Source organism: Kogia breviceps, chromosome 13 (genome assembly GCF_026419965.1).
Source record: "Kogia breviceps isolate mKogBre1 chromosome 13, mKogBre1 haplotype 1, whole genome shotgun sequence".
Lineage (NCBI taxonomy): Eukaryota > Metazoa > Chordata > Mammalia > Artiodactyla > Physeteridae > Kogia > Kogia breviceps.
The window spans coordinates 40,770,476-40,794,913 of record NC_081322.1 but is presented as its reverse complement, the minus strand read 5'-3'; the positions used below and the strand labels follow the sequence as shown (position 1 = coordinate 40,794,913).

At 36.1% G+C, this 24,438-nt stretch overlaps 2 protein-coding genes across 5 annotated transcripts in view; one reads left to right on the top strand and one right to left on the bottom strand.

Moving 5' to 3' along the window:
* Window positions 1–17,313, top strand: part of SESN1 (sestrin 1) — a 114,407-nt gene extending 97,094 nt beyond the window's left edge. For all 4 annotated transcript variants that reach the window (XM_059083612.2, XM_067011575.1, XM_067011576.1 and 1 more), the window contains 9 exons: window positions 2,092–2,157; window positions 2,975–3,175; window positions 3,802–3,984; window positions 5,862–6,104; window positions 8,853–9,000; window positions 11,669–11,781; window positions 13,946–14,136; window positions 15,389–15,533; window positions 16,145–17,313. In XM_059083612.2, the coding sequence (XP_058939595.1) occupies window positions 2,092–2,157; window positions 2,975–3,175; window positions 3,802–3,984; window positions 5,862–6,104; window positions 8,853–9,000; window positions 11,669–11,781; window positions 13,946–14,136; window positions 15,389–15,533; window positions 16,145–16,231 (1,377 nt within the window). In that variant the 3' untranslated portion in view covers window positions 16,232–17,313. The remainder of the gene's footprint in view (window positions 1–2,091; window positions 2,158–2,974; window positions 3,176–3,801; window positions 3,985–5,861; window positions 6,105–8,852; window positions 9,001–11,668; window positions 11,782–13,945; window positions 14,137–15,388; window positions 15,534–16,144) is intronic.
* ARMC2 (armadillo repeat containing 2) overlaps window positions 12,776–24,438 on the bottom strand; it is a 132,459-nt gene continuing 120,796 nt past the window's right edge. The window contains exon 18 of the mRNA XM_067011572.1: window positions 12,776–12,821. Coding sequence (XP_066867673.1) covers window positions 12,808–12,821 — 14 coding nt within the window. The 3' untranslated portion in view covers window positions 12,776–12,807. The remainder of the gene's footprint in view (window positions 12,822–24,438) is intronic.

Sequence of the window (24,438 nt, the reverse complement as noted above, 5' to 3'; positions counted from 1 at the left end):
AGACCTAAGTCCACAGGTATTTTCTTCTAATACTGTAATGTTTTTTGTTTTTTACACTTATATCTGATTTATTGTGGAGTAAAGTATGATTTAAGCCAATTTCACTTTTTTCTGAGTGGCTCTCCAGTTGTACCAAAATCATTTGTTGAATAATCCATTTCTCCTCCTTTGAAATGCCACCTTTTGTATACTAAAATCACAAGAATACTGTCTCTTAGGTAGAAAATGAATAATAAACCGCTGAAATGGGGTGTTTGCTAAAATGCATTTTGTTTAAATAAGATAGTAAAGAACTGAGAAGGGGGGCTTCCCTGGTGGCGCAGTGGTTGAGAGTCCGCCTGCCGATGCAGGGGACACGGGTTCGTGCCCTGGTCCGGGAGGATCCCACATGCCGCGGAGCGGCTGGGCCCGTGAGCCATGGCCGCTGGGCCTGCGCGTCCGGGGCCTGTGCTCCGCAGCGGGAGGGGCCACAACAGTGAGAGGCCCGCATACCGCAAAAAAAAAAAAAAAAAAAAAAAAAAGAACTGAGAAGGGGTAAGTATTGATTTTTAGCCTTAAAGTCTTGCCCAATATATTTTGTTAGAAATGTATGTAATTAAATCAGTTAGAAAGGCCAATAACAGTCATCATTTTATATAAATGGCTGCATTTGTGCCAAGATGATGTGTTGAATAGTAGGAATGTGGGTTTTTTCCTTGCATTTATTATAGGATATTAAAATTGAATTGAGACACATACATGGCCGGGCCAGTGAATATAGTGCCTCCTCTAATGAGGGGCATGGTTATTAGACATTACTATCTTCAGTATATGTGTGGAATTATCAGAGTTAGAAATCACTGACCTCCAATACAAGATTATTTGAAACATATATAAAATTTTAGATTTAGTTGGCAAATCCAGCCTACTTTGAATCTGAATCTTGAGTTCTCCTAAGATTCTCTTCAATTTTGTCCTGCCTGCTTAATTTTTAAAAATCCATTCTGCTCAAAAATCCATTTTCATTCACTTGGACCAGATTTCTTGAATTATTGCCACATGTTCTTCTCTGACTGCCCCCTCCCCCCTTTTTTTCCTTTAAAAGGAAAGCATCTGGTTTATATCATGAAGGACTTTTGGAAGCAGTAGAGAGAGGGTAGAAATAATATTTGTATGTAATTATATAAGCAAGGGTTAATATTTAGTTGTTAAATAAGGAGGGGTTTTTTTGTTTAGAGACTAGAGTGATAGGACATGAGCCTCAAAAAGAAGAAAAAAAATTCTGAATTACATTTTGGTTTTGTTTCTATTAGCACACTGTATTGAGGGAAAAGATGGAAGCCTAACAGTAGATTGTCAGTTTTTGTTAACCACACCACACTACACTGTCACATGAAGTATAGAATTCTAGGTTCACTATATCAAAAGGCAGAAAACCATTTATTTTTTAATTAGTTGAGTTCCTCTAAAATATAATATAAGCAAAGTTGATGAGATCCTATAAATTAAAAATTTAAGGAAAACTCACAAACAAAATTAATTTCTCTAAAATTGTTTTACTCAACCACAGAGAAACCATGCCCTACACTACTTTCTCTTTTGTGGATTTAAATAGCTTTTTTATTTTTCATAGTATTTCTGTTCTTGTGAAGTGTTATTATAGATGTAGTAATAATTATACTTCTTTCAGTTTAAGACATCTAGGTAGAGGTTATGGCTTTTTCATTTCCTGACAAGATGCACAGGGATTGATATTTTGGTTGGTTGGGTTTTGGATGTACACACACATTGGTCTTATTTTGTATCACTGACAATCCACAGGGTTGGCTGCTATGTGCTGAACTTTCTGTTCTAGACTTTCTGCCAAGTACTTTATGCAAAACTCTGGTTTTAGTGAAACAGGTTTTATTGTTTTTAGTCAGAGTTGTATTACAAACTGTTGTCAACTATGTGATACAAACAGAGGATCTGGTATATACATATGGCCATGAAAATAAATCACCAGAACAAGCCAGTCTCTGTTCAACTGGCTGTTTTTCTCTCCCATTCCTGTGGCCTCAGTTCATGTTGTTTACTGCTGGAGGCCTGAGATGGTGTAGTTTTCTTTTCTAGGAACTTGGAATTAGAATTCCTCGACCACTAGGACACGGACCAAGCAGATTCATCCCAGAAAAGGAGGTATGTTGTTTCTGAAAGTAGTGAACTGTATGCTTTTAAGGAAAAGCTTTCATGACCCACATCTTCGCATCTGAACAACTGTTGGTCAACAATATGCTTTACACAAGTTAATCATCATGTTTTGGCAGTGAATATGTGGGATTAAAAAGCTGTTATAGTCATGTTGATTTCTAGTATTTCATGATGCTTTTCTAACACCCATATTTAATCAAGCAAAGGCAAGACTTGTTTTTGACCAATGACATGCCACCTGCTTATATTTAGATGTTGTTTAGGTGTGCCCATAAGCTGAGTTACTTGGTCTTGGCCAACTCCACAGGCTAGTATCAATGCTAGATTGGATCTTTAATTCTAAATATGTAAATGCTCCTATACTTTGTTTTCACAGGGATTGTTTATTGTTAATTTTGGTTCTCTGTAAATTGAGGGAGAGTAGGTGTTGTTAAAAGGAAAGGCATTAGTGTCTGTTTGCAAGCTCTGCAAATTTGATAATCTAAATCTGGATTCTGGATTTAGATCTGGATGTCTGGATTCTGGTCAAGTCTGCAAGCAGCCTATCTAGATGGCCTTTAATGTTCGGCCTTTGTTGTTTTTCCCCTGCTACATGATATGTGACTCTCTATTCTGCTATCTTGCAACCAGTTGAGTTAAATTTGTAGAATTATAACCTCTCTTTCTTAAGCCAAATTGAATCTGCTTCTAGGTGACAGAGTGCAGTGCATGCATGTTCCTTTTTTTTTCCCTCCCCCTGCATATTTTCTTTCCTTTACACCGATTTACAATTTCTGAAACCATGGTTTTCCTCTCTTTCATACAGATTCTCCAAGTGGGGAGTGAAGACGCACAGATGCATACTTTATTTGCAGATTCTTTTGCTGCTTTGGGTCGTTTGGATAATATTACCTTAGTGATGGTTTTTCACCCACAATATTTAGAAAGTTTCTTAAAAACTCAACACTACCTACTGCAAATGGATGGGCCATTACCCCTACATTATCGGCACTACATTGGAATAATGGTTTGTAAACATTCAGTGAAAAATTCTTTCTGCCTGCTTTATTAATCTTTTTAAGAGATGGTTAATTCTTCAAACACAGGAATAAATACTTATATTCTAACTTCTAATTGGATTCCTGTTAGGTAGTATCTATTTTTCCTCTTCCTAAGTAAGTATGCTGTCAAATATAACACAAAAAGAAATACGTATTTACACTGTTGAGAACCATTTTCTATTAAATATGAGAATAAAGTAGAACACAAGATTATTTCACTGATAGTTCAGATTGACATAAGTGGTGGTACTTATGTTCAATTTATAAATAATATTCCATTGTTTTATGGTTGGCACCTTAATTGAAGTTTCTTCTTAATCTGAGGTTCTGACAGTAGGTATAAAATTCTTCTAAAGTTCAGATACTTTGATTAGATATTTTATTTGTTCTTGGGATATTTTTGATATGCTTTCTATAGTGTATGAATTTTTAAATGTTTATATGAAAACTTCATTTCTGTAGTATATGGAAAAGTTGAAAACATACTAATCAAAAACTTAATTAGCTGTTTTGCTTTTGTAAAGAAAAAGATTTGTAGTTGTTCAAGATTTTAATATGTGTAATTAGAATAATCTTTTTGTTTTCTCTTAAGGCTGCAGCAAGACATCAGTGCTCCTACTTAGTGAATCTCCATGTAAATGATTTCCTTCATGTTGGTGGAGACCCCAAGTGGCTTAATGGTTTAGAGAATGCTCCTCAAAAACTACAGAATTTAGGAGAACTTAACAAAGTGTTAGCCCATAGACCTTGGCTTATTACCAAAGAACATATTGAGGTAAGTAGAGAATATATCTAGGGTGTCATTAAAAAAAAAAAAAAATTAGACTAATTTTTAGAGCAGTTTTAGGTTTACAGAAAAATGCCACAGAAAGTAGAGTTCCCATATTCTACCCCTATCAAGCATCCACCCCCCACACACACACACACATAGTTTCTCTATTACTAACATCTAGTATTAGTATAGTACATTTGCTGTAACTGATGAATTAATAATGTCTAATTTACATTGGGGTTCACTCTGTGTTGTACAGTTCTATGGGTTTTGACAACTGCATAATGTCGTGTTATCCACCATTATGGTATCATACAGGTTTCACTTCTCTCAAAATCTCCTATGCTCCCCCTATTCATTTCTCTCCCCTTCCCCCTGAAACTACTGTTCTTTTTTACAGTCTTTATGGTTTTACCTTTTCCAGACTGTCATATAGTTGGAATCACATAGTATATAGCCCTTTCAGACTAGCTTATTTGTCAGTATGCATTTAAGGTTTCTCCATGGCTTTTCATGGCTTGGTAGCTCATTTTTTATTGCTGAAAAATACATGTATGGATGTACCACAGTTTATCCATTCATCTATTGAAAGACATCTTGGTTACTTCCAGTTTTTGGCAATTATGAATAAAGCTTCTACAGACATTCACATGCAGGCTTTTTGGTGCACATAAGTTTTCAACTCAGTTGGGTAAATAACTAGGAGTGTGATTGCTGGATCGTATGATAAGCTTGTGTTTAGCTTTGTAAGAAACTGTCATCCAAAGTGGCTATACCAGTTTGTGTTCCCATGAGCAATGGATGAGCATTCCTGTTGCTCCACATCCTTGTCAGCATTTGTTATCAGTGTTCTGGATTTTAGCCATTCTGATAGATGTAAAATGGCATCTTGTTGTGTTATCTTTGTAGAATACCATTTTAAACTAGTTTTGCCTGGTTCTATTTATTAATAAAGATAATAGAATAAAAGTAGATGGACATTCTCTAAAAGAATCTACCATGCAGTAGAAATTCTTAAAAATACAATATATTTTTGGTGTTGTCTTTCTCTTTTTTTAGAATATTTATTTATTTATTGGCCAGGCCTCAAGGCTTGTGGGATCTTAGTTTCCTGACCAGGGATGGAACCCATGCCCCCTGCAGTAGAAGTGCAGAGACCTAACCACTGAACCTCCAGGGAATTCCCTAGAATATTTTAGATTCTTTTATGTAATTGAAGCATCTTATTATCAAGGAGATACAAGATTTGAATATGATTAATGAATGTTATACTGTCTAGTAATATAAAATTACACAATATTATACAATAGATAATGAAGCAGAATGGACACAGATTTGTAAGACTTTGAAGAACTGTAGACTTTACCTTCAGCATAATTTTTAAAATAAATATAATTTGATGATTTAAGAATATTCAGAGTCAAGTTGTTCAAACCACTTTTTAAAAATTCCTTGAGGAGGCCTGATAATAAAGAAAAACAGGCATATTTTACACAGTAGCTTCTACTTTAAACACAAATTCATTACATTTGGTTTGAGACTGCACTAACAACATAGTTAATGCATTCATAATCCATCATCTGAAATATGGCAACTGCTTTTAAACAAAATGTATTCTACATTTTAAAATCAGGATTTCAGAAAGTCAAAATAATAATGAATGTGTCATTAACAGATTATGTTAAGCTCTATTTGTGAATACATATTCATAAAAATTAAATTAGCAAATTCTGGGTTCTGCATGCCTCAAATTGTAATTTTATCCTAACTTTTATATAGTAACTAATCCTGTTTTCAATAGGTTAAATACCAAGATGAACTGTATTCTTTCATCAATACCTACCCCAGTATAAAAATATGTTCTCGGTTTTTTTCCCAAGGGACTTTTAAAAGCTGAAGAGCACAGCTGGTCCCTTGCAGAACTGGTACATGCAGTAGTTCTACTTACACACTATCATTCTCTTGCCTCGTTCACATTTGGCTGTGGAATCAGTCCAGAAATTCATTGTGATGGTGGCCACACATTCAGACCTCCTTCTGTTAGTAACTACTGCATCTGTGACATTACAAATGGCAATCACAGTGTGGATGAGATGCAGGTCAACTCAGCAGGAAATGTTTCGGTAAGTATCTATTATTTATTATAGGCTCATCCTAAGAGTAATCACAGTAATTGCTGTTATATTATTTTTTCATTTGGCTTTTAAGAAAATCTACCCTGTTAAGTCCAAAAAGATATTAGGCCCCCATACCTGTTCATTCAGCAAGTATTTATTGACTGCCTCCAAATGCTCAGCACTAGTCTGCTGCTAAGGGACATACAAAATTATAAGACCCTCTAGGAGGTTACATTTGAATAATTTTAGGATCAGAAGCCACCAGCAATGTGCCCCATCAGAGCCATCTGGCATTAAACGGCTACTGAGTGAGATGAGGGGAGACTGAGAACAGTGGAACTTGGTGGTAGAAACTTCCTGATGCTGATGACATCCTTTGCACAGAAGAAACAGGCTGTCTTCTTAATTATTTTTTAGAAGATTTAATCAGCCTTGATCTGGAATTTCTCCTTTTATAATACTTCTTCATGTTTTAACTTCTCACAAATATATGTAAAAGTGAATGTAAATTTATTAAAATGCTTTTACCTCTATTCCTTCTCTTCTCTGGCTTTTATATTTTCTCAGTTATGTTATTCCTTTGAAACAGATCAGAATGAGTTGAATTTGATATAAGCAAATTTTAATTCTATATATGATGAGTCAAAATTCCCTCTGCATTCTTTTTTCTTTTTTTGCGGTACGCGGGCCTCTCACTGTTGTGGCCTCTCCCGTTGCGGAGCACAGGCTCCGGACGTGCAGGCTCAGCGGCCATGGCTCATGGGCCTAGCCACTCCGTGGCATGTGGGATCTTCCCGGACCGGGGCACAAACCCGTGTCCCCTGCATCGGCAGGCGGACTCTCAACCACTGCGCCACCAGGGAAGCCCCCCTCTGCATTCTTTAGCTGTAGTGAAAGAGCAAAGGGTTTATTTTCCAAATTGAAATCACATAAACAACATTACAGCCTTCTGAATACTTTGCACAGATTTTCTCAGTTGTATTGTTTTAAACAGATTTGGACAGGTTGAATTTATACATTTGACTTTAATGTGTATTTGACTGTTAACATATATTTGACTGTGGGCAAGTTATCTAACCTTTCTGAGCCTCCATTCTTTCATTTCTAAATAAAGATCAAACACAAGGTTATTGTAAAGTTTAAATGAAATGTCTCTAAAGAGGTAAAAGGCCTAGTACAGTGCCTGGCATTTATCAAGTACTAAATAAAAGGTAGCATTTACATATGGTGAGATTAGCACAGGAGGGAAAATCATGTTCCCAAGGTTGATCACTGTGCTGTGCTGGCAAGGCCCAAGACCATCAGTTCCACCCTCTGTTGAGCTATCTGGATTGTTGTTAGAGGCTTGCATATGGCCACTGATTATTTATCAAAGCTTAAAGGTTATGAGATGGTCTAAGGGAGAGTACATCAGTTGCTAGGATGCTTAGAGTTGGATTGTTGTCCTTCCCCACCTTTGATTTAGTACAAGGCTAAAGAAGAAGTACTGTTCCTAGTTATCCCACTATTAAATGAGATAATAGTGAAATAATAGAATTTTTTAAAACTTCCATAGTAGGGCTTCCCTGGTGGCGCAGTGGTTGGGAATCCGCCTGCCGATGCAGGGGACACGGGTTCGTGCCCCGGTCCAGGAAGATCCCACGTGCCGCGGAGCTGCTGGGCTCGTGAGCCATGGCTGCTGAGCCTGTGCGTCCGGAGCCTGTGCTCCGCAACAGAAGAGGAAAACAAAAACAAAAACAAAAAAATACCTTCCGTAGTAGATAAGCTCCCTGTTCCCAGGTGTTGAGCATTTTTTAGCAATAAATATTTTTAAATTAAGGTATGTACCTTGTTTTTTAGACATAATGCTATTGCATACTTAATAGACTACAGTATAAACAGTATAGTGTACAGTACAGTACAGTATAATGTACAGTATAGTGTATTTTTGGCTGCATTGGGTCTTCGTTGCTGCACGCAGGCTTTCTCTAGTTGCAGCAAGCGGGGGCTACTCTTGGTTGTGGTGCGCACGCTTCTCGTTGAGGTGGCTTCTCTTGTGGAGCATAGGCTCTAGGCGTGCGGGCTTCAGCAGTTGTGGCTCGTGGGCTCTAGAGCAGAGGCTCAGTAGTTGTGGCGCATGGGCTTAGTTGCTCCACAGCATGTGGGATCTTCCCAGACCAGGGCTCGAACCCGTGTCCCCTGCATTGGCAGGCAGATTCTTAACCACTGTGCCACCAGGGAAGTCCCTAAACATAACTTTTTATATGCACTGGAAAACCAAAAAATTCATGACTCGCTTTGTTGCAGTGGTGTGGAACTGAACCCACAATATACCTGAGGTATGCCTGTCTATTGACAACATGACCAGTGTACACAGTTGATGCAAAACCACTTATACTTTGTGTACCTTATTTAACTGATTGAGCAAGTAAAAGTTTAACTCTTAAATATTCAGTTCTGTTTTAAATTGACAAGTAGTGTTAAATTTTAATTTTAAAAATTTAGCATTGATAGTAATGATATTAATACTAATTTTAGTAATAAAAGGTAAAACATTAAAATGTGTTCTTAAAATCATTTTTCTCTTATATTTTAAAATTTAAATATCTGTATATATAATAAGCCAAAATAATTGTTTTTGATTCATGTGCATTAAAATTATAAGATCTACTTTTCTTATATTAAGATGCAAATTCTTATGAAACAGACTTAATAAAATTCAAAAATTTCATTCCGTGTCTGACATATGTAACCTTAAGTGCACTTTCTTTTCAGGTAAGTGATTCCTTCTTTGAGGTCGAAGCCCTCATGGAAAAGATGAAGCAGTTACAGGAATGTCGAGATGAAGAAGAGGCAAGTCAGGAAGAGATGGCTTCACGTTTTGAAATAGAAAAAAGAGAGAGCATGTTTGTCTTCTCTTCAGGTAAAAGTAACCATTACATACTCAATGAAATGTCTATTGTGTCCAAAAATAAAAGCCCAATTTATTGGGCTTCCCTGGTGGCGCAGTGGTTGAGAATCCGCCTGCCGATGCAGGAGACACGGGTTCGTGCCCTGGTCCGGGAAGATCCCACATGCCGCGGAGCAACTAAGCCCGTGAGCCATGGCCGCTGGGCCTGCGCGTCCGGAGCCTGTGCTCCGCAGCGGGAGAGGCCGCAACAGTGAGAGGCCCGCATACCGCAAAAAAAAAAAAAAAAAGCCCAATTTATTAATTTAAGAGAATTTAAAGAAAAGTATCCTTTTTTTATTGGACTATAGTTGATTTACAATGTTGTATTAGTTTCAAGTGTACAGCAAAGTGAATCTGTTACACATATACATATATCCACTTTTTTTTCAGATTCTTTTCCCATATAGGTCATTATGGAGTATTGAGTAGAGTTCCCTGTGCCATACAGTAGGTCCTTATTAGTTATCTATTTTGTATATAGTAGTGTGTATATGTCAATTCCATTCTCCCAGTTTATCCCTCCCCCCTTTTCCCCCCAGTAACTATAGATTTGTTTTCTACATCTGTGACTCTATTTCTGTTTTGTAAATAAGTTCATTTTTTTTAGAGTCTACATGTAAGTGGCAACATATGACATTTGTCTTTCTCTGTCTGACTTAACTTCACTTAACAAGATAATCTCCAGGTCCATTCATGTTGTGGCAAATGACATTATTTTGTTCCTTTTTATGGCTGAGTAACATTCCACTGTATGTATGTACCACATCTTCTTTATCCACTCCTCTATTGATGGACACTTAGGTTGCTTCCATATCTTGGCTATTGTAAATACTGCTGTAATGAACATTGGGGTGCATGTATTTTCAAATTATGGTTTTCTCCATATATATGCCCAGGAGTAGTAGTGCTGGATCAGCTGGTAACTCTATTTTTAGTTTTTTAAGGAACCTCCATACTGAACCAATTTACATTCCCAGCAACAGCTGTAGCATTTACTGTTGTGAGATTTTTTGATGATGGCCATTCTGACCAGTGTGAGGTGATATCTCATTGTAGTTTTGATTTGCATTTCTCTAATAATTAGTGATGCTGAGCATCTTTTAATGTGCTTTTTGGCCATCGGTATGCCTTCTTTGGAGAAATCTCTATTTAGATCTGCCCATTTTCGGATTGGATTGTTTTTTTGATACTGAACTGCATGAGCTGTTTGTATATTTTGGAGATTAATTCTTTGTCAGTTGCTTCATTTGCAAATATTTTCTCCCATTCTGTGGGTTGTCTTTGCTGTGCAAAAGCTTTTAAGTTTAATCCAAATATGTCTTTCCTTTTAGAAAGGTTATTGAATAGGTAGTCCTACTTCTAGAAGAGGAAGTTATAGTGAAAACAGCGCTAGACTAAGAGTGAGGACATTCGATTTGGGTTCTAATACTAAAATCACTGCTAATAAACTTTGTGAATATAAGTCATTTAACACTGAGTGCTTTTTTTCCTCTTCTTTAAAATGAGGAAATTGCATTTATAAAGGCCTGAGATTGCTTCCAGCTTTAAAATTCTATGATTTGTGAAAAGGAGCTACTTACTGGATAACTAACAACAACGTAAATCCTTTATGTTTGGCCTTTATCAAATGTAGGCTATAGGATTTAATATGTAAACCAGATAATTTAAAGGAAAAAAGTTAATAAAGTGTGTCAGTGTATTTTGACAATAATAGAGTGGGACAAAGAGTATATGTTAAAAGCAAGTTTCTTAATAGCAAAGAAAAAATCAAATTTGTATAAATGGATGTTGGATGTTAGCTTAAGGAGAAGTCTTTGATTTTATTTACTTGAAACTATAATCTCATCGACCCCTAAACATGAAGATAATCTGAAAAGGCTTAGAGCAGTGCAGGAAACATTGTAAAAACAATGACGCACAGAACCTCTTTCCTTTACTCATCATTTTAGAATTGTTTCTAGGACCTTCGAGCTGTTAAAGAGATCATTTTATATATTGTATGACATTAAAAATAGTCCAAGTACTAAAGTTTAGAGCATAAAGTTTATATTTGTTATCACCATAAAGATTATTCAAAAGGGTGTTCATACTTGGAGTACATACTTTTCAGTAGAGCCTAGTATCTATAAACTACAGTGGGGACACAGAGGGAGAAAGGATCTGTGAAAGAGAGGAATGAAAAGCATAGAAAATTCAACCATGAGTTTTTTTGGTTTTTTTGTTTTTTTTCGGTACGCGGGCCTCTCACTGCTGTGGCCTCTCCCGTTGCGGAGCACAGGCTCCAGACACGCAGGCTCAGCAGCCATGACTCACCAGCCTAGCCGCTCCATGGCATGTGGGATCTTCCTGGATTGGGGCACGAACCCGTGTCCCCTGCATCGGCAGGCGGACTCAACCACTGCACCACCAGGGAAGCCCATGAGTATTTTTTTAATAGCAGAGAATCTACTTTTACTATATTCCATTTACTAGTAAGTAGGCTATTTATCTTTATAGTTTTAAGACTTTATTTTAGTTGATATTGGTTACTCAGTGTCAGAGAAAGGGTAATCCTGTTTTTACTTGTTATAGGTAAAATGAATTTTAACTAGCATCCTGTTTTTAAAAGGCTTTCAGTGGTTTTTTTAAAAAATTATTTCAGATGATGAAGAAGTTACACCAGCAAGAGATGTATCTCGTCACTTTGAGGATACTAGTTATGGCTATAAGGATTTCTCTAGACATGGAATGCACGTCCCAACATTTCGAGTCCAGGTAAAATGACAACTTGTTGTTGTATGTACATGCTCGATTAGAAATATCTCAATCTGACTTAAAATAAGAAAGCCATCTGGATTTGAGAACAGAAAGTGATGCAGAGAAAAATAACTTTTCTACGTACACGTAATTCCCTTAGGTATGTTTATTATATTGTTAAAGTTCATAAATCAGTTGCTCAGAATTCAAAACACATTCACCCATAAAACAAAATTACAATAGTGGTTAGGTTCCCAGAGATGGTATGCAGAAACCCAGTTAAAGTTCCTACTATAACTAAACAATAAATAATAGTCGTGTTTGAACCTAGCTTGCATTTATAGCATTGTTTTACTGAGCCCCAGTGTTAAAGTGAGGCGATTTCTGCCCTGATGTGCACCAGGCCTGAGTGACAGAGAAATGTCCTCACAGCATCTCAGGCATTATGTGTGTGGGGGTTGAGGGAAAGAGGATGAGAAAGAGTGAAAGATTTGCTTAAATTAGGACTTATAGGGAAAGCAGATTTTTTGTTTTCTTCTTAATTTGGGTGAATTCTTACAGATACCATAAAAAATAAACCATGATTACAATAACCTAATTCCCTTTAAAATATGAACTGAATGTCATTTGAAGCAATGAGAATTTTTAAAGGTTTCAAATTTAAACCTTAAAGAGGATTCACATAAATCTTATTCCAAAATTACTTAGAATAAATAAAGTTACTAGGGTAGGGAGTAGAATTATTGTTGGTAGACCCAATTTGTTTAGCTCCATAATCATTAACTTTGAAATACACAGTAAAACTTCCCAGTACAATACATACTGTATATACTGAGTCCATGGAAACTTAGGGACCTCGTCGTCCTCCAGGATACCAGGCTCGTTCTGTTTTCGCTTTGGCAGGAGGCACTGGGCTAAGTGCTTTGCAAGTATATCTCAGGAGTAACAATTGCTGTATCTTCTAGTTCCAGAATAAAAGTTGAGAATCATCAATTAGCAAACATTTATTCTGTGCTGTAGTTTTGTAAGACTGCTTCCAATCCGTCAGTAGAAACATACTGTAATTTAAATGTTTTTCTTAAACATACTGTAGTTTAAATGTTTTTCTTAAACAGTCTGTTAATATATTTAATTTAGATAGGTAAATATATAATTCAGATGAGTTGATATTCCCAACTTTCCTCTTTTGCTGGGGCTATTATAACTCTTTTACCAGAATTATGAAAATATTTGAGAACTATGAGATTTTTTTTTTCTTTGCTCAAGGAACTAACATATTGTTTAAGGAGACAGAACTAGGCACAAGGAAGAATTATAGAATATTTTACTTGATAGTGAAGTTGTGTCATAAAACAGTAGATTACAATTGAAGAGATCGTGTGGACTAGAAAATTTTATGGAGGGAGATTAGGATTTGAGAGATTTGAATGGTTTAAAAGCATGGGCATTGTAAGCAGAGGAGACTGTAGGCAATAACTGAGCATAGGTTGAGGGAAAGGATCAGAAACTGACTGGGCTGCTAAGACCTTCAAGCAAAGGATTAGTGGGAGTTAGTTTAAAATTGATCAGATTTGTAGGTGATGATCAGATTTGTAGGTTTTGACCATAGTGATGGCATAATATCGAAGACGTGTTTTAGGAAAATAAATATGGAAGTAACATTGAAGTGTGGGGGCTTATTAAGTTTTGCTTGAGATGGAAAGAAAGGAAGCAGGGAGACTTTAATTTGGGAAAACTCATGCGGAGACACAGTTAATAGGGCTGAGAATCAGAGGTGGGTAGGAGGAAAAAGAATGATACCTTGAATTAAAAATTTACGAAGTTTGAGGACCATTTGAATGCCTGCAGCAATAGAAAAGGAGAGTGGCCTCCCAAGATGGGTCATCTCTGGAGACTGACGGGGGAAACAGTGAGAGAAAGCTGAATATGGGTGACCTGTGTGTAAGGGGAAGAGATTCCACTGGTTTTTAAACTCACTGAGTTACAAAACGTAACTTTTGCATGTTGCAGTATAGAAATTGAAAACATCAAACTGGAATGCAAGTGAAACAGAGCTAGGGATGTACTAGAAAGGCAGTGGATTTTCGCTGCCAGTAATTTCACTGCACCGAAGAGTGACAGACATAGAACTATAGTTGGCCACATTTTAATTATTCATATTTGTTCTGTTCTCTGTATTTAGGACTATTGTTGGGAAGACCATGGTTATTCTTTGGTAAATCGTCTTTATCCAGATGTAGGACAGTTGATCGATGAAAAATTTCACATTGCTTACAATCTTACTTATAATACAATGGCAATGCACAAAGATGTTGATACCTCAATGCTAAGACGGGCTATTTGGAACTATATTCACTGCATGTTTGGAATAAGGTTAGTCTGTTTTCTTATGTTTATGAAGAGGTATTTTCCTTTAGCCTAAATTATTCAGGTGCTTGGAACACATATGCACAGACATACATTAACATGCTCAAAACCATCCCCTCCCCAATAGCTTATTTTTATGCATTTTGTGCTTCAAAAACTTGATTTTTTGCAGCTTGGTGTGTTTTCTGTTGCCTAGCTAAGCAGGAGGGAGAGTTAGGAATGCTGACAAGAGTTAAATAACGGATGCCTCCAGGGAAGAGGAGAGCAAGCAAGCTGGTCCAAGAGCATAGAGGAGGAGGCAAAGTTTGTCTCTGAACATTTATGGTATCTTTTCCCTTTGTATCATCTTTTATTTCCTGACACACTCATACTTCTACCTTCATGGAACTTAGAACTCTTACAGTACCCTTCTAAAGAGTACCTACTCCCATGATACTTCATCAAAATATAAAACTTACATATCCTGTTAGGTATTCAGCCACATTTATTATGCTATATAGGAAACACAGCCCTCATAAACCACCTTCTAACATACATAAACAACCATGCTGTGGTACTTTCTGATTATTTTACCTGTAAAGTCAGACTTTCTCTTGCTTCTTCACTTTATCAGTAGCCAGGCTATGACTTTAGACTCCTGAATGGTTATACAGGACCCACTTTCTTCCTTTTCTACTAAAAACCAAATAGGAGACTTCAGTTCTAGGAACTATCTGCCAATGGGGCAGAGGAGACATTGGTGCCTACGACCATCTTGGCTTAGCCTTTCCTAAGTGTAGACACTGTGAAGCCATCTAGAGACCGATTCTGACACCTCTCCTCACTTTTTTCTCATCTGACCCCAAGAACTCCTGGAAACATAAGAAAAAAAATTTATTTACACAAATAGATTATAATTTATATATAATGTAATAGTATCAATAAGTATTATTGCCTGATTAATTTCTTAATATCAGCAATACTCAAACTTTGTTTCCAGAATTTGTTCTTCAGTGTGGTTGCTTATTCATGATTGTAAATATATACTGTTGCTTGGGCACTGGCAATTTTTTTGTTCATCTAACTTCTCTTTTTCTTACCCCTTTATACTCATTCATCCACCCCCAATGAAACATTGTAAAGCTGTCATTTTAGGGGACAGCTACCTACACAAAGAGGGGGAAAGAATACAGCATTTACTATTGATGTCTATACTTCCATAAGAAGAAAACAGACTGTACATCAAAAATATAATAATTCTCACATTGTCTTTTAACAGATATGATGACTATGACTATGGTGAAATTAACCAGCTATTGGATCGTAGCTTTAAAGTTTATATCAAAACTGTTGTTTGCACTCCTGAAAAGGTTACCAAAAGAATGTATGATAGCTTCTGGAGGCAGTTCAAGCACTCTGAGAAGGTAAGTACCTATTGTGTTTATTCTACCTTAGCAGTGATCCTTATTCTCCTTCACCTAATCTAATGGGTCTCAAACCCCTTCCATCACCTCTACTGACCCAGAGAAGAACATTCCAGATCAGCTGTCTCAGATACCCCTTGGAAGGGGGAACCTCATTACGGTTAAAAGTAAAAGAATAAAGACAAGGAGAACAGGTGTGCTGGCCTCTCCTCAAAGTGCTGGCATCACTGCAACTGCTTAGGAGAAAGAAGAGAGTGTTTGTGAATGATGATTTGGCAGGGAAGTTATTAGAATAACAAACCTTCAAGAAGAGATGTGATCGAATATAAATATAAGCTCAAAACATCTCTCCAAAAAAGGTCAGACAGCTTTTGTTTTGAGAAACTGATGTTATTCAGTGGCACACAGAAAACATTTCTGGTGTTTATTAGATACACTGAAACTGATTGTGAATGCTTATAACCCTATCTTTTTTTTTTTTTGCATCTTTATTGGAGTATAATTGCTTTACAGTGTTGTTAGTTTCTGCTGTATAAGAAAGTGAATCAGTTATATGTATACATATATCCTCACTGAACCCTATCTTAAATGATAATGTGTTTTATATTCAGGTTCATGTTAATCTGCTTCTTATAGAAGCTAGGATGCAAGCAGAACTCCTTTATGCTCTGAGAGCCATTACCCGCTATATGACCTGATGCCTTTCCTCCATTAAAGAAGATGAACGATCAGCAGATATAGTCCTACAAGGGGAAGGTACTAAGCCCCAGGACCAATGATAGATAAAAGAATTCAGAAATCCATTGTGCCATGATTCCTTTAGTTTCTGCTATTTTACTGTGGAAATGCCACTGCTGACACAAGCAGTGAGTGCTTGGCAGCTTCAAGTTTAGAGCTGTGAAGAAGGGCTGCTGTTCACAGTATTTTGCTTTTTGACAGTACAAGATGCTGTATAACTTTTAATACAGCAAATAGTAAGTCTCAAAATCCTGTTGCTTTTATGTTAAAAAATAACAAGAATTGGAGCATGCAAAGAATGGGACTTTGATAATGATGTAAGCTTTTATATTGATACATAAAGGATTTTAGATATTGGTGCTGCTATTCCTGCTGGTGGAATGAATAGAGTGGCTGTTCCAGTTAAGCTATTAGTAATAAAGTGAACACTGCTACTATCTGAGCCTACTACATACATAATTTTTGTGGTTTCAAATTAAACTTGCATATGTGTTAATTTTTTTTTGCATCTAAAATTACAGCTCAGCAAAGACCATTATGATGGTAACAGCTCATTTCTTTCATATAGTTTTTTAATTCAGAGTTATTGGATGATATTAAATTACAGTGGCATTCTTAAAGATTTTCTTCAAAAAGCAATCTTAAAGTGTGTAAATTATAAGAAAAGCTGGCTACCTTTTGATATGCTGTTTCCCAAGATTCTCTGACACTGGAGGACAGCTGTCTTGTACAGTATTTTTGTTTCCAGCACCAAAGTTATGGGAAATATTGCTGTAGACTGCTGCGCAGTCCCAGGTTCATTCTGCCCCTCAGCTTCTGCCCACCTCATGGTCCCCACTTCAGAGGTTGTACAGCTCCTTAAATAATAAAGCTGGAAGATATAGTCAGGTTATCAAATTTGATTACAAAAATGCTAGCTTTGTTTGAAATGCAAACAGGCTTGAAAAAATGCATTAAGTACTTTGTATTCTGGAGGCGTGAATTGCTTTTGAAGTCTGTCAGTATTATTGGTATTTTTCAATAAAGAATAATTTTTCTCCAATTTTTTTTGCTGTCTCAGTCTCTTAAAAAGTCATGACTTCACAATCAGTAACTATTCTGTTTCTTTTGACTTTTTCATTAGCCTCACACTTAAATAATTCTGTAATCAGATGAGAGACTATTAAATGGCAAACTCTTAAAGTCACTTTGAAAGATATAAAGAAAAGTTTTATTTTGGAAATAACTGGTACAGCCCCATGCCTTGTCCATTTTGAACTGAGGTGGACTGAGATGTTCTAGAGGTCAAATTATTAAAAATTATTAGAAACAAAGGCTAATTAGGGAGCCACTACAGAATTAAAAAATGACACTGTCAAACAATTAGAAATAGCTCTAAACTTAATCACAGCTGTTGTAATAACTCTCTTACTCACTGAAACATTTATTGAGCTCCATCTAGTACCTATAAATTTATAGTGTGGGATGGGAGGCACAGTTTTGAATGGAGGTGATGTACTTACCTTCACGGCTGTACACCCTACTGAGAAGATAAGACTATCACCTTAGATAAAAATTATCTTCAGTATATTTAAAGAGTCAGCTTACAATAATATACAAATGGTCTTACCCATTGAATTTGCGTCATACCTCTGCCCTTTTCTGTCTGCTCCTGGGTTTCTTCATAGCAATACAGGTGAATCCAACAAGTAAAGTTGCACTGGATTTAGTTAAATTTTTACTCATTCTGCTTCTGCTCTTTGTTCTTTGCACTTGCTCTTGAAAATACAATATTTCTAATAGAGGTTCTAATAAGTAGTAGGATGATCACAAAACAAGATAAACTGAATTCATTATCTTCTTTCACTGAAGCTTATAAACTACTCACAAATCATGATTTGAAATTTTAATGAGTAAAAATGTGTGCTTATACCTAAAGTAATAAAGGCATGCCTGTGATACAAAGTTGATGTTTTAGTACCTCCCATTTAACAGGTGTTTCTTATTACTCAATGTTTTCTCAAAAGTAAACACATAGGATTTCTAATGTCACTATAATCTTTGAAACTAAGTTTCCAAAATAATTGGGGATGGTAAAATACAATACACTATAGAGTACCAAAACTCTTCCCCACAAGAGGTTTTTTTTCTTAAATAATCATGAATACATTTCTGGTTGAGGTTTCCAAGATTCAATTTTTAAATCAGTTTTTTGGTAAAAATTGGGGAACTTTTTTATTAGGTGAAACTTAATTCACTATCTCTTACTATAAGAATGAGATTAAATTCTAAACATTTATGTATTTACCACAATTATTAATTAACTTCATATAAATAGTGGTGATATTTTTAACTTAAAATTCATTTAAAAGATTTTTCATTCTTCTAATGGTTTACCTATTTCAAATTATTTTGATAACAGTAAATAAATAAAACTTATTGGATAAGCATGTTTTCCAAGCACATTTCACTCATTAAGATACTCAAATTTTGTCACGTATTTGTGACTAGTGAATATCAAGGGGAAGCAAAAGGCAGGTAGATGGGGAGTGACATCACCAGTGAAGCTCCAGGTCCTTGGTTCCCCATGGAGACACTGAACTAACAACAATATAAGGACCAAAATACCTTTGTGAGAACTCTAGAAACCCCTTGGGAGGCTATAGCTCAGGCAAACACAAAACCAGGAGAAGGCTGCACCAAAAGGTGTAAGAAAATTTGGGGCGTTTTGCTTGTCCTAGCCCTTCCCTTTGCCTGGCACATCATGATGCAATTGAGAGGAAACCCCAAATTCGTGACTCCTCCCTTGGGACAGAAAGGGTAAAAGGTGAACTTGTGTCCAATATTCAGGCTTGTCTGGGGGCTGTTTGAGGGACTGAATTCTGTCTCACCTGACTTGGAGCACTAGTGGGAGTGGTAGCATGGTTTGGATGCTGGTTGTGGGCCACTGAAAACAGAAGTGAGCATAGAGGTGCATTAGAGCAGCAGGGAGTCTACAGTTCTGTAGGCAGGTGCAGGAGATCCAAGAGAGTACAACCAGGAATAAAATAGAAATTGGAACAGGAAGCTCCTGAGAAGAAACAGAGACAAGCCTCTTAGGGAAATTAAGACACTTAAAAGCAGATATATATCTTGGAATAAAAGCATACACGCATGCCCAAAGAAGATATGTCCCTGGAAGCTATTTTTCAAATGCCCAAATCTCAACAAAGTTCACAAGGTATATAAATAAACAGAAGAATGTGGCAAAATCTAAGAAACAAATCTAGAGAAACCAACCCTAAAGCAATGCAGAAATCTGATTTACCTAACAAAGAATTTTAAACAGTTGTCTTAAAGATGCTCAGTGAACTAAAAAGGAACAAGATTGACAAATCAGGAAAATGATGCATGAACAAAATGAGAATGTCACTAAAGAGAATAAAGAAGAATCAAATTCTGGAGCTGAAGAATACAATAATTGAATTAAGGGGAAAAAAACGAGTTCAACTGGAGATTTGATCAGAGAGAAGAATTAATCAGTGACCTTGAAGAGTTATTGATATTATCAATAACTTTGGAGTTACTATTAGTAACCTTGGAGGTTATTTGATATTATCAAGTCAGAGGGACAAAAAGAGAAATGAAGAAAAGTGAAGAAAGCCTAAGGGACTTAGGGGGACATCAATAACAGAGTGGGGAGTGGGCAGAACTCTAAAGGAACGGAGTTTTGTATGCAAATCAAGTTCTTATCAGCTTAAAATATTCTTATAACTTTAACATTTTTAAATGTAATCCCCATGGTAACCACGAAGAAAATCTCTTTAGAATTTACACAAAAAGAAATGAGAAGGAAATCAAAGCATGTCACTACCAAAAAAAAAAAAAGTCAATGAAACACAAAGGAGGAAGAGGGGAAATGAGGTACAGAAAAGCTACAAAACTTGCAGAAAACAATTAACAAAATGGCAATAGTAAGTCCTTCCCTGTCAGTAATTACATCAAATGTAAATGGATTGAATCCCCCAATCCAAAGACACAGATTGGCCAAATGGATAAAATTTTAAAAAGGATTCAACTATATGCTGTCTATAAGAAACTAACTTTAGATCTAAGGATACATATAGACTGAGAGTGAAAGGCTGGAAAAAGATATTCCATGCAAATGGTAACCAAAAGAGAGCAGAGGTGGCTATATGAATATCAGACAAAAGGGTCAATTCACCAAGAAGCTATAACAATTATAAACATATAGGCACCAAATACCTAAATATATGAAGCAAATGTTAATAGAATTGACGAGAAATAGCAACACAATAATAGTAGGAGATTCAATACCCACTTCCAAAAATGAATAGAACCAACAGAAGATAAATAAGGAAACAGAGGACTTGAACAACACTATAGATTAGTTGGATCTATCAGACATATACAGAACACTTAAACAACAGAAGAATATACATGCTTCTCAAGTGCACATGGAACATTCTCCAGGACTGACCACATATTAAGCCACAAAACAAGTCTTAACAAATTTTAAAAGACTGAAATCATACAAAGTATCTTTTCTGATCATAATGGAATGAAACTAGTAATCGATTGCAGAAAGAAAAACTGGAAAGCCCACAAGTATGGAGAAATTAAACAGCACATTCTTAAAAAGCCATTGCAAAGAAGAAATCACAAATGGAATTAGAAAATATCTTGAGATAAATTAAAAACAGAACACACCAAAATTTATGGATGCAGTGCTAAGAGGGAAGTTTAGAGCTATAAACTCTTACATTAAAAAAGCAAAAAAGATCTCAAATAAACAACCTAACTTCACACGTCAAGGAACTAGACAAAGAACAATCCAAACCCAGAGCTAGCAGAAGGAAGGAAACATAGAGCAGAGATAAATAAAACAACAGAAAACAATAGAAACAACAAAACAAAGAGTTGTTTGAAAACATCAACAAAATTGACAAAACTTTAACTAGATTAAGAAAAAAAGAATCAAATATATAAAATCAGAAATGAAAAATGGGACATTAACAACCAATGTAAAAAAAAAAAATGATAGAGACTATTATGTATTGGGTGGGCCAAAAAGTGCCTTCAGATTTTTAAGTAAAAATAAAAGACACATTTTTAATTTTTACCAAGAACTTTATTGAATGATGCATTCACCCTTTCGTTCCACTTCCTTCTGCCATTTTTCAGGCGACTTCATAATTCCATCTTCCCAAAACTTTTTTATCTTTTTTAAATATATTTTAAAATTTATTTATTTATTTATTTTTGGCTGAGTTGGATCTTTGTTGCTGTGTGTGGGTTTTCTCTAGTTGTGGCGAGGGGGGCCTACTCTTCATTGCGGTGCGCAGGCTTCTCATTGCAGTGGCTTCTCTTGTTGTGGAGCGCGGGCTCCAGGCATGTGGACTTCAGTAGTTGTGGCTCGCAGGCTCTAGAGCGCAAGCTCAGTAGTTGTGGCACATGGGCTTAGTTGCTCCGCAGCATGTGGGATCTTCCCAGACCAGGGCTCGAACCCACATCCCCTGCATTGGCAGGTGGATTCTTAACCACTGTGCCACCAGGGAAGCCCAACTTTTATCTTTTTGAGCAAAGAACTGTTCCAGGTGCCTTCTACAGTCTAAAATTTCAAAAAATTGAAATTTTTTCCATTAAGAGAATTTTGTAAAGTGCAAAATAAATGGAAATCTGAAGGTGCAATGTCTGGTGAATACGGCAGACGAATCAGAACTTCCCAGCCAAGCTGTAACAGTTTTCGCCTGGTCATCAAAGAAACATGCAGACTTGCATTATCCTGATGCAAGATTATGCGTTTCCTGTTGACTAATTCTGGAGGCTTTTCATCGAGTGACGCTTTCATTTGGTTTAGTTGGGAGCAGTACTTGTTGGAATTAATCGTTTGGTTTTCTGGAAGGAGCTCATAATAGAGGACTCCCTTCCAGTCCCACCATATACACAACATCACCTTCTTTGGATGAAGACCAGCCTTTGGTGTGGCTGGTGGTGGTTCATTTCACTTGCCCCACGATCTCTTCCATTACATGTTGTTGTACAGTATCCACTTTTCATCGCCTGTCACAATTTGTTTTAAAAACAATGTCTTCATTACATTTCAGTAGAGAATCACATGCAGAAATATGGTCAAGAAGGTTTTTTTCACTTAACTCCTGTGGAACCCAAACATCAAAGCAATTCATATAACCAAGCTGGTGCAAATGATTTTCAGTGCTTGATCTGGATATTTTGAGTATGTCAGCTATCTCCCACCAGGTATAACATTCATTGTTCTCAATTACTGTTTCAATTTGATCACTATCAACTTCAACTGGTCTACCGGACTGTGGAGCATCGTCCAGTGAGAAATCTCCAACATGAAACTTTGCAAACCACTTCTGACACATTCAGTCACAGCACCTTCTCTATAAACTGCACAAATCTTTTTGTGCGTTTCAGTTGTTTTACCTTTCTTGAAATAATAAAGCATAATATGCCAAAAATGTTTTTTCTTCCGTCTTCAATATTAAAATGGCTACGCAAAAATTCACCAATTTTGATCTTTTTTTTAATGCATGCTGATATGACAGCTGTCACATACAATCTAACATTGTTTCGAATGACGTTAAAAACAACCAACTGCTACTACAGCCATCTTACAGAAAAAAAACAAATGAAACTTTTGGCCAACCCAATACACAAATTGGATAACTTAGAAACACACAACCTACCAAGACTGAATCATGAAGAAACAGAAAATCTGAACAGACCTGTAACTAGTATGGAGATTGGAATCAGTAATCAAAAACTCTCAACAAAGCCCAGGACCAAATGGTTTCATGGAAAAATTATACCAAACATTTAAAGAAGAGTCAACACCAAACTCATCCAAAAAACTGAAGAAGAGGGTACACTTCCAAACTCATTCTATGAGGTCAGCATTACCCTGAAACCAAAGCCAGACAAAGCGGCTACAAGAAAACTAGACCAATATCTCTGATGAATACTGTTGCAAAAATCCTTAATACTAGTAAAGAGAATTCAATGGCACATTTAAAAAATGAAGATATATTCCTGAAATGCAAGGATGATTCAACATACAAAAACTCATCAGTGTAATACACCATGTTAACAGAATGAAGGGGGGAAAAACACATGATCATATCGATTGATGCAGAAAAATCATTTGGCATAATTCAACACCCTTTCATGATAAAAAATACTCAACAAGCTAGTAGTAGAAGGAAACAATCTCAGTGTAACAAAGGCCATATGTGAAAAGCCCATAGCTAACATCATACTCTGTGAAAGACAAAGCTTTTCCTCTAAGATCAGGAACAAAACAAGGATGCCTACTCGCACCACTCATAGTACCAGAAGTCCTAGCCAGAGCAATTAGGCAAGAAAAAGATGTCCAAATTAGAAAGGAAATGTAAAATTATCTCTGTTTGCAAATGACATGATCTTATATATAGAAAACCCTAAAGATTCCCCCCTCACACACACATACACAAAATAAAAAGTTAAAATTAAATTTTAAAAATCTGTTGGAACTAAAATATTCAGCAAAGTTGCAAGATACAAAATCAGTTGCATTTTTATACACTAACAATGAGCAATCTAATAAGGAAACTAAGGCAACAATTCCATTTATAATAGCATCAAAAAGAATAAAATACTTAGAAATAAATTTAACCAAAGGAGTTTAAAGACTTGACACCGAAAACTACAAAACTTTACTGTAAAAAACTAAAGGAGACACAAATAAATGGAAAAAGGACCATTCGATGAGGAAAGGACTGTCTTTTCAACAAATGGTTCTGGGGAAACTGGATATCCACATGCAAAAAAAAATGAAGTTAGACCTTTACCTTACAGTCATACACAAAAACTAACTAAAATGGATTAAAGACCTAAATGTAAAAACTAAAACTTTAAATCTCCTAGAAGAAAACATAGGGGGCAAAGCTTCAGGACACTGGATTTGGCAATGATTTATTCGACATAAGACCAAAAGGCAACAGAAAAAATAGATAAATTGAACTACATCAAACTTACTTCTATGCATCAAAGGGCACAATCAACAGTAAAAAGGTAACCTACAGAATGGGAGAAAATATTTGTAAATCATGTATCTGATAAAGGCTTAATATCCAGAATATATAAATAACTCCTTTAACTCAACAACTACCACCAAAAAACA